At 35.2% G+C, this 14909-nt stretch overlaps 1 protein-coding gene across 5 annotated transcripts in view; it reads right to left on the bottom strand.

Moving 5' to 3' along the window:
• The window catches only part of BTRC (beta-transducin repeat containing E3 ubiquitin protein ligase), a 163879-nt gene that overhangs the window by 48549 nt on the left and 100421 nt on the right, over nucleotides 1-14909 (bottom strand). For all 5 annotated transcript variants that reach the window (XM_046653331.1, XM_046653333.1, XM_046653334.1 and 2 more), the window contains one exon: nucleotides 14416-14505. In XM_046653331.1, the coding sequence (XP_046509287.1) occupies nucleotides 14416-14505 (90 nt within the window). The remainder of the gene's footprint in view (nucleotides 1-14415; nucleotides 14506-14909) is intronic.

The raw sequence follows: 14909 nt of genomic DNA, 5'->3' as shown, positions 1-14909 counted from the left end.
TATGACTCTCAAAATCATTCTGTTGAGTGAAATAAGTCAGACAGTAAAGAATATGTACTGTAGGATTCCATTTGTACGAGGTTCAAAAACAGGTAAAACTAATGTATGATGCTGGAAGAGAGGATGATGGTCACCCTTGGGAAGGGAGTGACAAGGAGGACAGGAATGGGCTTGTGATAATGTCCTTTTTCTTTCTTTCTTTCTTTTTCTAAAAAATCTTGGTGGTGGTTATACAAGTGTGCTCATTTTGTGAAAATTCACTGAGCCAAATTCAGGGTGTCCTGAATACTGTATGAGGAGGAGATGATTATATGCATAGAAAGAGAGATAAGGGTGAATAAAGTCCTGTTTGGTTACAGACAGACAGTCTTAATCCCTATTTTCTGAAATAAAGGAAACAGGGAGTCCCAATAAAAAAGATTTAAATTTTTGCCATGTAACAGCCTTAGCTTCTATCTTCACTTGAGACCCTATGGCCACATACAGACAATTGTTCTCACATGCCACTTCTCTGAACAAGGTTAGAGCTCCCTCTAGCACTTTTAACTAAGGAAACACCACAGGCCCTTACAGAGCTGACACAGTTTGGTGCTGCCCACGGTTAAATGCAATATGGCGATTTTTATTTTTAATTTGCTTTAATTGTTGCTATGATATGAATAATTAATAGGCTGCCTAAGCCAGTTTTGTAAAGTCCACAATATAGAAAGCCAGGAGAGAAATATCTACTTAGAAAGGCTTAAAAATGGTTACAACTGCTATAATATTAGAGAATTCAGAATATTTATTCATGATTTGTGGCAACATTATGTCTCACCAACAAAGAAACATGCTACCAAGCACTTCCTACTAAAAATTTCTTCTGGTCTTCATCTATTTTTCTCTTCATGGCTGTATAACCATTGTACCTATAAGCACTGTTTAAGAACAAAGTAGGTCAGTGTTAGGAGAACCTTGCCCTTTGATGGAGGAGAAGAGAAAAGTTTGGCTGTAAACACTTAACCTAGTTCCATTCATTCTAAAACAAAGTATTTATTAGCATTAAATAACCCCCTGGACAATACAGACTTACTCAAAGTGAAGCCTATATTCTTTTCCCATATTTTAAACTCCCTTCTTCACTGACACCTTAACCATTGGAAATCATGTCATCAGTGCTTCCACTCAGCAATGTTTACTTTATGTTTGGATACCACCAGAAAGTATAATTTAGATACGATGTTGTAATCCTATGCACTCCAGACAGAATTTGAGCAGGCTCTAAAAGTTCAATGATTATAATACACATAACCAATTGGGAATTGAGCCAGCAATAAAAAGGGCTTCATTTTTCATTGTTGGATTTCAAATCTTCCCCACTCTGAAAGAAACATTGCTTTTCAACACTCCTGTTAAAATTATACAAATATAAAACTAGGTAATTAATAAGTTTCTTGAATCAAGGAGGGAGAATGAGAGAACGAAAAAGAAGAGAATGTAAAGAGTTACCTTAAAAGTAAATTCATTTTACCAAAGACTATCATGTGTCATTCATTATTTTGCATTCTAAAATTAAGAAAAATTTTTTTTGAGTTATAATAGGAAACAAACATTTCCCATCTACCTTTTCCTAGTACATGGATCCCTCAAAAAGTGTGTCCATACTTAGAGGAAACTTTAGCAATTTCCAAGGGAAATTTTTACCATTTCTTTTTTTTAGTATTCTAAATAGACATTAATACAAGTCAGTATGACTTCCTCTCTTGTGCTCTGGTTACACTCAAGCACCTCTCTGCCAAAGACAGTACACTATGGACACCAGTCCTGGATCTTTCCTGCACATACCACAAAGCCAAGATGCCAAATCACCACGTAGTTTGGTTTTGCATCATCTTCGCTGGTCACATTAACATGGCCACTTCATTCCAACAGCAGCTCAAACTAGGGGTGAAATATTATCTGAAAACAGTTATTCATTAAACCTACTGAGAGCTTCAATCATGAGTTGTGTTTTTCCTAAGACAGGATTCACTATTGCTTCTCTTTCAATTCACCTAGTATCTGTTGGGAGTCGTCTATCATGAACTAGAACAAGAATGACAGATCTAAATTAACACAACAGAAAAGCTATTTAATGTTGCCTCTTGGTTTCTCCACTTCACTCTCTTTTGTGGCATCCAAAGGCTTCAGAACCCTGGCATTAATTAAGCAACTGTTTTATTACACACAAAGCCTGAAAAGAAAATCCTAACAGACAGCAAGAGGAGATTACAAGGTTCAGTTAACGGTTTTACTTTTTTTGTGGTTGCTAATTGAGGTATTTTTAATTTTCATCATCTCATATGGAATGCTGAAAAGGAAAATACTATAAGCGCAAGAGAAGAACACAAACCTAAAATGTATTACTGCATCATGATTTTTTATAACCAACCTGCATACTCAGTGTTTTCCAAATCCTGGCCAGTTTTTAACAAATTATTAACATTTAATAGAGAGCTTTTTAGATAATCTACCCCATTTGCTACATCTACCCTAACCACTATGTACTAAAATTCATAAAACACAGTGGTTGAAAGCACACGGCCATGGCTGGGTTCAAGTGCCAGTTCTGCAACATATCTTGGGCAAGTTGCTTGATCTCTCTGAGTTCTAGTTTATTTGTAAGTGAAATGGAGTGAGAGTGTTGTGAGGATTTAAGTCAGAGTGTATATAAAACCCTTAGCCAAGTGTCTGGCACATTGTAAACATTCAATAAATAATGGTACAAAAAGACTGTCAAATTTAGTGACACAATCTCTGAATTTTAATACTTAAAAAAATTTTGTTTAGAAGTCAATAACACAACAAATATAATTTGAGAATCTACTTTCTGTAAGTGAAAATTAGTCCTGTTCAAACTCTACAATGAAGGCAATTTACTTTTGCATACAATTTGCCTTTTATAAGTAACTTTTATCACACATTTTCAATTGGGGGGAAGCAGGGAGTAAATAATAGTCTGAATCTAAAACATCTGAAGTTTCAAGAACACTAAATAATAGTATCAACCTAAACAGCTGACTAAAAAAATTAGTTATATAAAGCTCTCACTTAGAATTTACACTTATTGCACGTTCTCATGTTATAATGTTGAGAGGGTGGCTCCTATAATGACCTAGGCTAGATGTACTCAAATTTACATTACTTAGTATCCAAACTTTTGAAAAGCATCCCATATCCACAAAACTGTATCACTGCAAATGGAACCTACTGTAATCTTGATACATGTGGTATCTATACGTACTCCATACTGTTCATAACAAAATATAAAAGATAGCTGTATTTCTTAGACTTAATTTCAGAACCCACCTCTTCTCTTTAAGTATTACCCAGAGAAAAAGTTAAAGAAAACTCCTTCAACCTATCAATTTTAGAGTCTAAGATGACACTATAGTAATCCTACAAAAATAAATAAATAAAAATAAAGCAAAGTTCAAGGAAACTGATATATTTTTTTTTAAAGTTCCCTAATTAAACTGTCAGGTTTGTAAAGTACTCCAATCACAATAAGAGAAAATACACAAACTGAAAATGAATCTCACACAAAGATTAAATACAGCCACTCTTTAGGTTGCCCATTAATCCACAAGTGGCATATTCATCTTATTTACAGTATTATACCCCCTGCCATGATATTCCATTACAGAGTCATGCTACACACTCCATAGTTAACACTGTAGGAACCATCTCGTTTTAAACAGTTTTCTCTCTGTATTTCTCTTTTGGCTTGCTCTCAGGTTTTTTTTCTTTTTTTTAAATCTTTAGAATTAAATTTCTTATGCTATTAGATATCCCAAGAAAATGTGAATAAAGTTAAAGTGATGATGTCTGAGGTTCAAAACATAATTAAATATGTTCATTCTTCCAGAAATAGTTCGACATTCCTGTTTGTCATGGTCTTAGTGCTCCATGTGAGCAAGCACTTGCATATTTTTACAAGTCTGAGCGTGAAATTTACATGAACCTTAACTATGAAAAACTTCTATTCTTTCCATTAGAGAATATCCAGGGAGATTTTATACATATATATATATACACACACACACAATAGTATTCATGTTTGTTTGCTTTTTGTTTTCATTTGCTTCTGATAAATCTGTTTCTTCTTAATTGCTCACTCCTATCCAAAGCCGCCTCTCTCCTGTCTGAAGCAGACAGAGGATGTCAAGGTCCAAGTGTTAATTCTGATATCCTCACCACGTCTTCACAATCACCAAACTATCTAGAAGCATGCATACAAATGTAAAAATATTTACTGAAGTGTAATCAGACAGAGACTGGTTTTGAAGCCTTAAGGGACATTTTTTTTTTTTAATTGACAAAATTAATTACCAAGCTTAACCAGGAAAAATAAATTTTTGGAATAAAAGGACTGCCAATGTATGTTTACACCATAAATCCTGACATACAGTAGGATGAGATCTGTATTCCTAAACAACTTCTAAAACAATTACTAAGGTATGAGTCACCACTTAAACCAGCTGTATTGGACTCATACTGTCCCACTTATTTTATAGAACAATGGAACATGGAGCCATGAGGTCATCTTAGATCCTTTAAAGACTTATGTTTATGAGGTAGGTGATTATTAGTGAATAAGCATTTAAAGCTACATAGTGGAATTATTGACTAGGTAGACCCAGAATAGAGATACTTACATTTTCTAAACATACACATTTGGCTCAGTTCAGTCAGAACAAGATATTTTACAAGCAGTAAAGGGCGGGGAGAGGAGATGAAGAAATAACATTTGTTAGATGTCAAAAACGCTATAGAAATCAAACGGAGAAAAGCTATAGTGTGAGGTCAAGTATAGTGGTAGGACACACACAAAAGGCCTCCAAATACTACTTGAAAGATAACCTGGTGTAGTAGAGGAAGGATTCTGAAGTCTGCGAGAGCTGATTTTAAAACTAGACTCTACAACTTAAGAGATGTGAAAACTTGGGAAAAAGTTTAACTTCTCTAAGTTTCCAGTTCCTTATCTGTAAAATAGGGGTAATATCATCCATCTCATCACATGCACATGAGGATTGAAATAGATAACATAGCTAGCACTATAGTGCCTAAACACAGGGGCTTAATGAATATTGATGTATTCTCTCTCGTTCTCAAACTTTTGAGTAGTACAAAACTAGACCAAAAAAAAAAAAAAAAAAGATGAAAGGTCTTCCCTCCTGAAGATATACAAGAAAGAAATTGCACATTCTTCAATTTCTTATATAGGAACATATCCCAAAACTAAAAATTGAGGGGGGGGGGGGGTGGAACTTAGAAAAGATTATAATAGGCTCAGAGATTCAACTGGTTCTAGAAATAATAACTTTAAATAAGGGTGTATTGGGTGAGCTCCAAAGGACTAGGCTAATGAAAATTTCTCAGAGTGAACCCTATTGATGAGATTTGGGATTAGTAGAATTTAAGGTGACTTGTAACTCTAGCTCTGTTAGGAAATTAAAAGGGAATTTCTTGGTCATTCAGTCTACTGTAACACTGATCTTAAGAAGCAAATCTTACTGGAAAAGAACTCTAACAACAAGAACAAATATTGGCAAGAGCACTAAGTCAGATGGAATTCCAGAATTGTAGGAAAAAGAGAAAAATACAATTTTATTTTTGTAGAAACTTGGTATAGAGTACAGCATTCATTTAGATTCATAGCTCATTTGTCTTACAAGCTGAAGTCACGACACAAGAATAAAATTTTACATGTATGGATCCTGAGCTCATGGGTACTGAAAGGTTCAAAAGGAGAGCTCGGGTTTCACAAGCTTTGTAAGTGATCTATTTACACCACATGACTAAGAACATATTTATTCATGGAAAGCTTATGAGCCCTGTCTTCTGAAACTATCAAACTAGAAGAGAGGAGAATGAAAAGCCATAAAAATCCATAAAAGCTATAAGAATAAAAATCCCTCTTCCAGATTAAGGAAAGCAGAAAAGTATCATGCAGAATTCTAACAAGTGTGCTTTAAAATATTAATATGCACAGTAGCACCATTCTCTTTAAGCATGTAGGGGGCAAGTCCTAGAGACTATTTAGTATTAAGTCATTGATCCCAAAATACTAATACGTCTAAGTCTAAATGAATATTATCAGGAAAAGCTCACTATCAGTAAAAAAATAAATAAATCAAGTTTCTGACAGAATTCCAAGAGCTATACTAAATATTCTTTGGGGGGAAGGGAGTAGGTAGATGGGTACTAGGAGGAAAGAAAGTGTATTTGTTTCATGAGTTTTGCATAGAAGTATAATGTTAGGAACTTACATGCCGTAAATATAGCATCTTAGGGCTGCAAAGCTAGAATCTCCATTTAGTTATACATATTATGAAAAAAGTCCTATTAACCATGATGGGAAAAGATCACCTTACACTTAACCTGATATTTCCTACTAAACTTTAGGCTCTTTCCTGATAATTCTGTACTCAGATGGGTACCTGATAACTGGCTTTAATGTGTTAATACTTTAAATAAATGCCTAAGTCAATTAACTGTTAATATCAAGAAAACAAATTTATTTTACATATCTTTGGAAGATATCTGGATTCACTTACATAGCCTACATTATATTACTTGCTTTTACAGTAAGCCACCAAGCCTAAGGTATAAAGATTAAAATATTGCAAATCCTGATGGCCTCATATACTTTCCCAAAGTTAAAGCGTGCCAAAGAAAGACCAGAAAACAGGCACTGATTTGGTAGAGAAAATTGACTCATTAACATCTTCCATAGCCTTATACCATATTTTCCAATATTAGGACATTATAAGGATGATTAACAAAGCTAAAATTTTAGTATAACTGGGCTTTAAATTGATGAATCAGCCTTTAGTCTCAGTTACTGCACAGACTTTTTTTTAACCCTATTGCTCCTATAAACATGGCATAGGGAAAACAAAACCAAAAACAAAACAGTGAATTTCCTAGTAAACAGAATCAGGAAAGGAACACAATTTAAACATGCCATAGCTTACTGCTTAGATTTTGCTCCTCTTGGAAACAAAGTAACAGAAGTGCTCCAAACCAGAAAACTCTCACGCTACTTGCAAGGAAAACTCTAAATTGGAGAAATGAGGTGGTGGAAGGTTGATAAGGCAGACCTTTTTAAGATTTAATTTCTATAGTTACCTGATTTTTTTTTTTTTTTGCCAATCTGATTTTTTTCTTCTTCTTATTCTCCCCAAAGCCCCCCATTACACAGATGTATATTCTAGTCGTAGGTCCTTCTGGCTCTGCTATGTGCATCGCTGCCTCAGTGTGGCTTGATGAACGGCGCTATGTCAGCGCCCAGGATCCAAACTATTGAAACCTTGGGCCGCCAAAGCAGAGCATGCGAACTGAACCACTCGGCCATGGGGCCGGCCCCAAGTTACCTGATTTTTAAAAAATCAAAAGTTAAATTCAGAGTGCAATGCCAAAGAAAGTGTGCTGGTAATCAAAATCCTAAATGATCCCTGATAGAATTATATAGTCTATAGAACATTAATGCATCAACCATATTTGAGACATTACTTTGGAAAGTAGGCAGTATTTCTCAAAGTCTGTAAATCATCTCTAGAGTGGAAACACAATGTCTGTATACTGCAAGAAAAGTATGATGTAAAACCCACAGATCTTTTTTCTTTCTCTTTTCAGGAATGGTGCCTGGCATTGTGCAGCTGTGGTGCTGCCTTCATCACTCCCTCTGTTTCCAGTCTTGCTAATTAAAAGGTTGATCACAGAACAATGCTCTTCTCATTAATTTCAGTGTTCCGATTGGGCAGGATCCCTGCTTACCCCACCTGATCTTTTCACACTGCTGAAGTTAATGTGACAGGAGCCCAAAGATGGATTACCTGCTGCCATATTGCCCATCGCCTCCAATCAGGAGCTATCTGTGTAAACTGATTGTTCTAATTTGCTCTCATTATTTTTACAATATCAGGAGAAAATAATGCACACAGCTCACTGTCAAAGCCATGAAAATCAGCCATTAGTTAAACCCAGACACTGAGTGGCTTTATTAGAAGTACTGCAGTTTATTGATGTAGCTCCAGTCAAACAAGGCAGCATTTGCTTCAGTAGAAGGAAACATTTATACTGAAAGTAAATATTTATTGTAATAATACCCACAGCAACATAATATTTTGAAGAATCCTGTACTTATTTCAGAAGCCTGGTTTTGACACAAATTAACAATAATGAAGAGCTGGGTTGGCATAAGAAAGTAGATAACATTTAATACACACTCAGAAGCATGAAAATCTATCTATTAACTCAAATCTATGAGCATTCTTCACCTCCTATACCTCACATAATAAGAAACTCTATTCTATGACTATAAATGCTAATCAATCAATAAATAATGGAGATTCTATTTTGCTCCACACAACAAATATTTTTCCAAAACAGAAATTTTATGACTCAGGAATGAAAATTATTTCTATAATGATCATACAGGTATAGTTTTAAATAAGAAAAACTATATTCTTGTACAATGTAAGTGTTCAACAAGACAGATTACTGATCCTAGTATCACAGCTATTCACAATATATTTCAGAATTGGAAAATAAGCAGCGTAGTAAAGCCAGCTAAGCAAACAACAAGCTGGGTTTTAAACCCTTCAGTAAAAGATGGTTTCTTAAAGCAGAAGGCAGAACTCTGCAGAAAGGTTTGCTATTCAATGAGATAATATCTTTAAAAGATTTGTCCTGGGCACAAAGAAAATATATTTCTCTGTTGTCAAGAAAACGCTAAACTCTAAAAGAAAATAAATTTAAACTTGGCATTTCTAGGCTTGTCTGGCTATGAACATTTTGTGAAAATGTTAGCTAAATGCTGCCTGAACAGCATTTTGGGGGCCTGGAGAAGGAGGATATAAATAATAGAAACTGATCCTTTTAAATAAAGGAATTTAATCCACACACTCTACCCCCTTCTCCTCCTTTAGTATTAGAAGAAAACATGGCTTCCTCCTGTTTTCTTTCTACACTAAGATTCCTAGGTAATGTGAAGGCAAGAGTATACCCTTCTTGCTTCTCCCCTTTTAATGGCCACTTTTCTTTTTCTAAGAAACGTGTGCCATGCTTTTCTCCTTAAAATTCCTGCACTAAAAGACTGCACCATACTGCACTCCGCAAAACGTGCTGATGGCGCCAATTACAAGCCCCCAGCCGAACGCTCCAGCCCCCACCATTCGGGCAGATTTATGCGGACTCTTGCCGACGTTATTACAAGTCAGAGTTTATTGGGAAATTGTTACATTATGCGGAGTGTCTAACAAATTGCTTATGCTGCTATAATTGGATTACAACAGCCGCTTGCTCCCACCGGTAAGATTAGGCAAGTAGGACTCCTGCCGATCTCTGAGCGTTAGCAGTAATTTTATTTGCCTTGCCTCTCTCTTTCCTAACAACATGCCTCTCTCCCTGCCAGCTGTCTGCTGAAAAGGCACAGGCTTGTTCCTTGGCCCTAACAATGCAATTACAGCCCCACAGATCGCACTGTTTGTGCATTAAGTACAGAGCCAAAACGAGGCGAATTGATCGTTTGACTTTTGGAGAAGCCATGTGATCTCTTCGTGTGGGTGATCCGACATGCATCAGCAGGCAATATTGCAGTCAACTCTTGATGAAGAACTTTCTTCCTTCACCCCTCTCTCCCAACCTTTCCTTTTTCATTGAGGAAACACTGACTGGGCTCATCTCATGCTAATCTAGATAAATCCACAAAGACAAACTCAACCTTATTAGCTCCCTGGCTAGATAGAAATGTGAATAGGTTCTAGCATCCTGAAGAGCCTCAGTCAGATATACCAGTGGTTCCCAACAGTTGAACCGCTGCTGCTATCTAAAAAAAGGTTCATAAAGAGCACTGAAGAGAAAAAGTTCAAAGAAACAATGTAGTTCAAAAGAACTACAGAAACTTTTAGGTTTTAGGAAACAAAACTGCCTTGGAAAGGCTTTGTTATATATTCAAGGGGCCATCAAGAAATCAGCACTGAAACCCATGTCCTGCCTTTCTCCACAGATCTGCTCTGCTGGAAGATGCTGGCAGCTAACACGCAGAATCAATGCAGCTGACTTCAGGCTCAAAAACAGTCAGTCTAATCCCTACTCAGGGCAAGGTTTTAAACAGACTTTGTTGACAGCTTTCAGTTTTTAGTTTCTTTTTCTTGTATGTTTAACAATGAGTGCAAGTAGCGAGGAGACTGTGCAAGCAGTTACTTCGATTCTAGGATATAATTCATGTAGATTCTCATTGGGGTCAGGACTTTTTTTTTTAATTTACTCTCTTGAAATGATTGAAAATGACTTTGAATTTTACCAATTTTAATACACAAGGATTCCTGCTTACACTTTCCTCTCCAGTGGCATATGCTACTTAGGGTTCCTGAAGCTGATTACACAACAAATGTGCAGTCAATCTGCTGATCCATTTTGGTGCCCTATGTCTGTATTCTTAAATATTACGCACATCTAGAAGGTTATGTATTCTTGCATTCCTGACAAACACACAAACTCTTGTCTATAACAAGGGTCCCTCATTCTATTATTACTTCAAAGTGAGCTTGGAAAAGTCACTTTACTAGTACATCTCAGACCCTCTCCATAAGCCCTACTAACACTCATTAAATTCATATGAACATTTAAAGATGGAAGAAAAAATATTTCTGAATTTTATTCCTGTCCTTTTGAAACAGCAATAAGTCTAAAGTGTTACATGTTACATTCCAGAGTTTTTCCAACCACATTGGCCTCAATGATATGGTTAAATCTTAATATATTCTCCACAAAGCTAATGTTTATATTTGACAGAAGGGCCTGTGTGAAGAATGGACCATCTGACATGCTACTTGTAGAACAGTATATTAAAGAAGCCTGTTAACATGTAGTTTAAAACTCAAAAGAAACTCTGAACAGCTGAAATGCCTTATAAATAGCACAGACCCAGAGGAAGTGCAAACGTCTGCATTGTGAATTGTAGATCTTAATTACCGACAATGGCTGGTACAGCAAGTAGCACAGAAAAAAAGTGAAACAGTTGCACTGTTCATGGTTGGTAATAATTCTTCAGGAAAATATTTACTATCAATCAGTTATGAGAAAAGGGACTCTGTGCTCGTAAAACAGCACGTTGCTTCTCATACCAGGACCATTTTGCTTCAGCATAATCTGAATTTAAACAGCTTGTTTCCTGCGGATATAATTTTGGAAATAAATAAAACAAGTCTTCTATCAAAATCTGGAGTGAGTGGAAAGGAACATCACATTTTTCTGTCTCAGTCAGTTGCAAACAGATTAGTCTCAAATACAAAACAGTAACAACAAACAACAACAACTACATACAGAACACCCACAAAGGCCACAGAGGGGTTTATTTCCTAAAGAAGAAAGAAGCAGAACCTCTCCCACCCGGACAGGAATCTAGGCAGATGTGTTCAAACAACGCAATTTTAACTATATGTGTCTTGTGTGTGTGTAAGGGTAAATTAGGAGAAAGCCTGAAACCAAAATTTTCCGTAATATTTAAATAAAGTCAATAAAAAGGTAACATAGAAAATTAATGCTTTTCATTTTTCCAGTTAGTTTTCTTTACCAATTAAAAAACATCATGAAGGTTGACAATTAGGTACAATGTAATTATTGATTTTAAAGACTAAGCTGGCAGTCAATAATGACTGTCCATTTAAAGCTACAATACAGAGCTCATCATGTTCCAAACACAAATCTCATGAACTACAGGGCTATAATTAGCAAGAAGAAAGGCTTTGGAAGAAAATAAAAGACAATTTCAATGCCTCCAAATATTACTTGAATTAACTTATACCAATAAAATGACCTCTCCTTCATTTTTATTTTTAAATCTTTTCTTAGGTCTCATTATTCAAGTTAGAGATTCAAAAGATTATTATTAGTCTATGGTGGCTGTAGTCTGTCTTACAACTTTGTTTTCTTGTATACTAAAGAGAACTAAGGGTCCCTTTTCATAGACCTATTGTAAAACATTTATTGTAAGATATTGCTGGCAAAGATACTATATGGGTCTGAACATAATAACATTGCTGTTTTTAAGGGAAATAAGTGGTATTAATGTGTTCTCTAAAACTCATATAAGCAGCATTCAGTAATACAGTTCTGGCCTTTAACTACTATCTCCACCCAAACCAAAGTCACTCTTATCAGAATTAGTTGCTTTGAACTAGAGACAAAAATGGTTGCTATATCTATGTTATAGTTGCTCTCACATGGAGACGGTTGGACATTAAAGGCCACTTTGGAGCACAATCTGAATCAACAACAGATACTTGTACCAAGTTAAAAACCACTGCAGCCATTATCAAGTGTAGTATATGAAACTATTCAGTTAAGGGCTAAAGGTGAAGAGGAGCAGGAAATACAGATAAGCTTGCAGACTTACAAAAATAATGGCAAGTCATTACCTTACAAAGGTCAAGCAATAAATGAGGCCAATAGAAACAGTACAGAATCATGAGATACATATAACATATGTAAATAAAAAAGAGAAAACTCTTTCCCTATTCCCATGTTATTGGCATCTCACTGGAGGCTGTTACAAGAACAAAACTTTTTCAGCTGTATGTTTTTTATTTGCCATTGACCAACTGATTACTTGGCTCAAATCTGAAGCAATGAACCAGAAGACACAACGTGGACCAATAAAAGGAACCAGAAATTTGGGTGGACTCCAATAGGAAATAATAGAAATCATTATTAAATTATTTAAGGAGACGATGAAAGGATACAGGTGTCAGAATAATGTTAAAATAAGCAAGAATGGAATGAGAAGGTCACCATCTGGGAGGAAATAAAACAGACTGATGAGCAGAAAAGAGAAAACTTACTTCTTCACTCAAGAGCATAGAAGAAATTATGCCATTGTGCCAGATGCCAGAAGATTTCTAACCATGCACCACTGAAGTAGAGGGTAGGAGAGTAAAACAAAACCCACATCATACAGATACACACCAACATAACTACGTAGCTTACAGATCCTGGCTTCCAAAGTATGGAGAAAACAAAAGGAACAGATGCTCACTTGGCCAGCTTGCAATGAAACTCATTAAAATCGTCACCCTGTCCTTGGATCGGTGCTCATGCTAAGATTTTACCTTGTTTAGCCAGAAGTCACCCACTTGTGAAACTGAGAGCAGCATGGCCAAAAAGGAGAAAGATTATTTTTAAAGGCCTAAATAATTGCTTCTCTATCTCAATGTAGAAAAAGGGATATAAAATAGTGTTAATCAGCACTTGCTAGTTGTAACTAAATGACTGAAAAAATAAATATATGTAAAATTTATAATATTCATAGCTTGCAGCAAATTTTTAAGACATTCTAATTAAAGAAACAGAATAGATTAACTCTATCTTTTTAAACTATAATTTTAAATAAATTCTGACATTTTCTTATATGGATCATTTCTAATGATTATATTTTGTATGATATGTTTTGAGTTGATAAAGTAGGTCGAGAGACTATTGCATGTTTTAAGAAATAAAATTAAAAAAATAAAAAATATTGCTGTCTGATTTTTGTAGCAAAGGATGGAGACTACATGATACCAGGCCTGGCAGTAAGTAACTGAGAGACTGAGTGTACAATAGATTAAACAAAAGTAGTTAAAGTTGGGAATGTTCTAACAGTGACAAGTCTCTGAATAGCTATAAAGGCAGTAATTCTGCAAAGTAAAAATCTAGAAACAGAGTTCATATTGGAATTTTACCTCTTCCTGGAAAAATCAAAATAGCTGATATCTAAATTTAGGTCAAAGTTCCTGAATAATTAGAGATACTTAGAAAATCTGAGTCATAGTTGATAACGATTATTAGATCCTAAGATCTCTAATATGTAAGGTTATTTTTGTATGTAGGCTATAGATATGGCACACATTTATACATGAGAAAGAGTTGGTTATATGCATGATTAAATATACTTGTCCACTCAGATCAAGATCATAAAAAGCAATACTTCTATCATTAGCCACTCAATAAATAATAATAGTGATATAATGATTGGCTTTTCTATAGCATATTTCATAATCCTTTCAATGGTGTGCTCTATACTTGATTACATTTAAAAACCATAAATGAACTTACAAAAATAAGTGTACATTTTTGTACAGAAATCTTTTTTATTTGTGATAATCCATAACTAGTGTCAAGCAAAAAATATGAATTAGCCTAAAGTGTGACCAGAAAAAAATAATAAAAAAAAATCTGCTGCACTTGAAGAGAGAGAGACTCCAACTTGCAATCTGCTTTATATAAAATGATGCCTGCTGTATTCTTTTTTAAATATATAATCCTGTAATAGTCTTTAATAGCAATACTGAGTTGAAGATGTCTACAGACAAAGGATCTTATGATACATTGATGAATAATATTACTTACTTTGGCCACACAATTTTCAGTCTTCATAGCAGTGCTTGCTAGACATACTGTTTCTTGGTTTAAGCAGAGTCTGGCACAGCTGTTGTAAGTCTGTAAAGAAAATTTGTTGAAAACAGGTTTAAATATTAAAATACGGTCATATACAATTTTCAAATTCTGCCTTATTTTCAAAATCAACACACAAATAGACCTTATGTGTAAATTCTAGATTTATGGGAGCTGAGGGACAAGGTAGACAGGGGAAGCAAAGAAAGTGAGAGCCCACAAAAGCCACCGACGTGCCCATGAACAAGTATGTGAGCAGCAGTAGCTTCACTCTATGTATGGAAGGAGGGAGGGTTAGTTATTCAAAAATGTTGGCATTTCTCCAAAGAAGATACACAAATGGCCAATGAGCACAGGAAAAAATGTTCAACATCACTAATCACTGGGGAAATGGAAATCAAAATTACAATGAGATATCACCTTATACCCATTAGGATGATTACTATAAA

Source organism: Equus quagga, chromosome 2 (genome assembly GCF_021613505.1).
Source record: "Equus quagga isolate Etosha38 chromosome 2, UCLA_HA_Equagga_1.0, whole genome shotgun sequence".
NCBI classification, from domain to species: Eukaryota; Metazoa; Chordata; class Mammalia; order Perissodactyla; family Equidae; genus Equus; species Equus quagga.
Note: the sequence above shows the minus strand (reverse complement) of the source record. Positions and strands in the feature narration are given on the sequence as shown.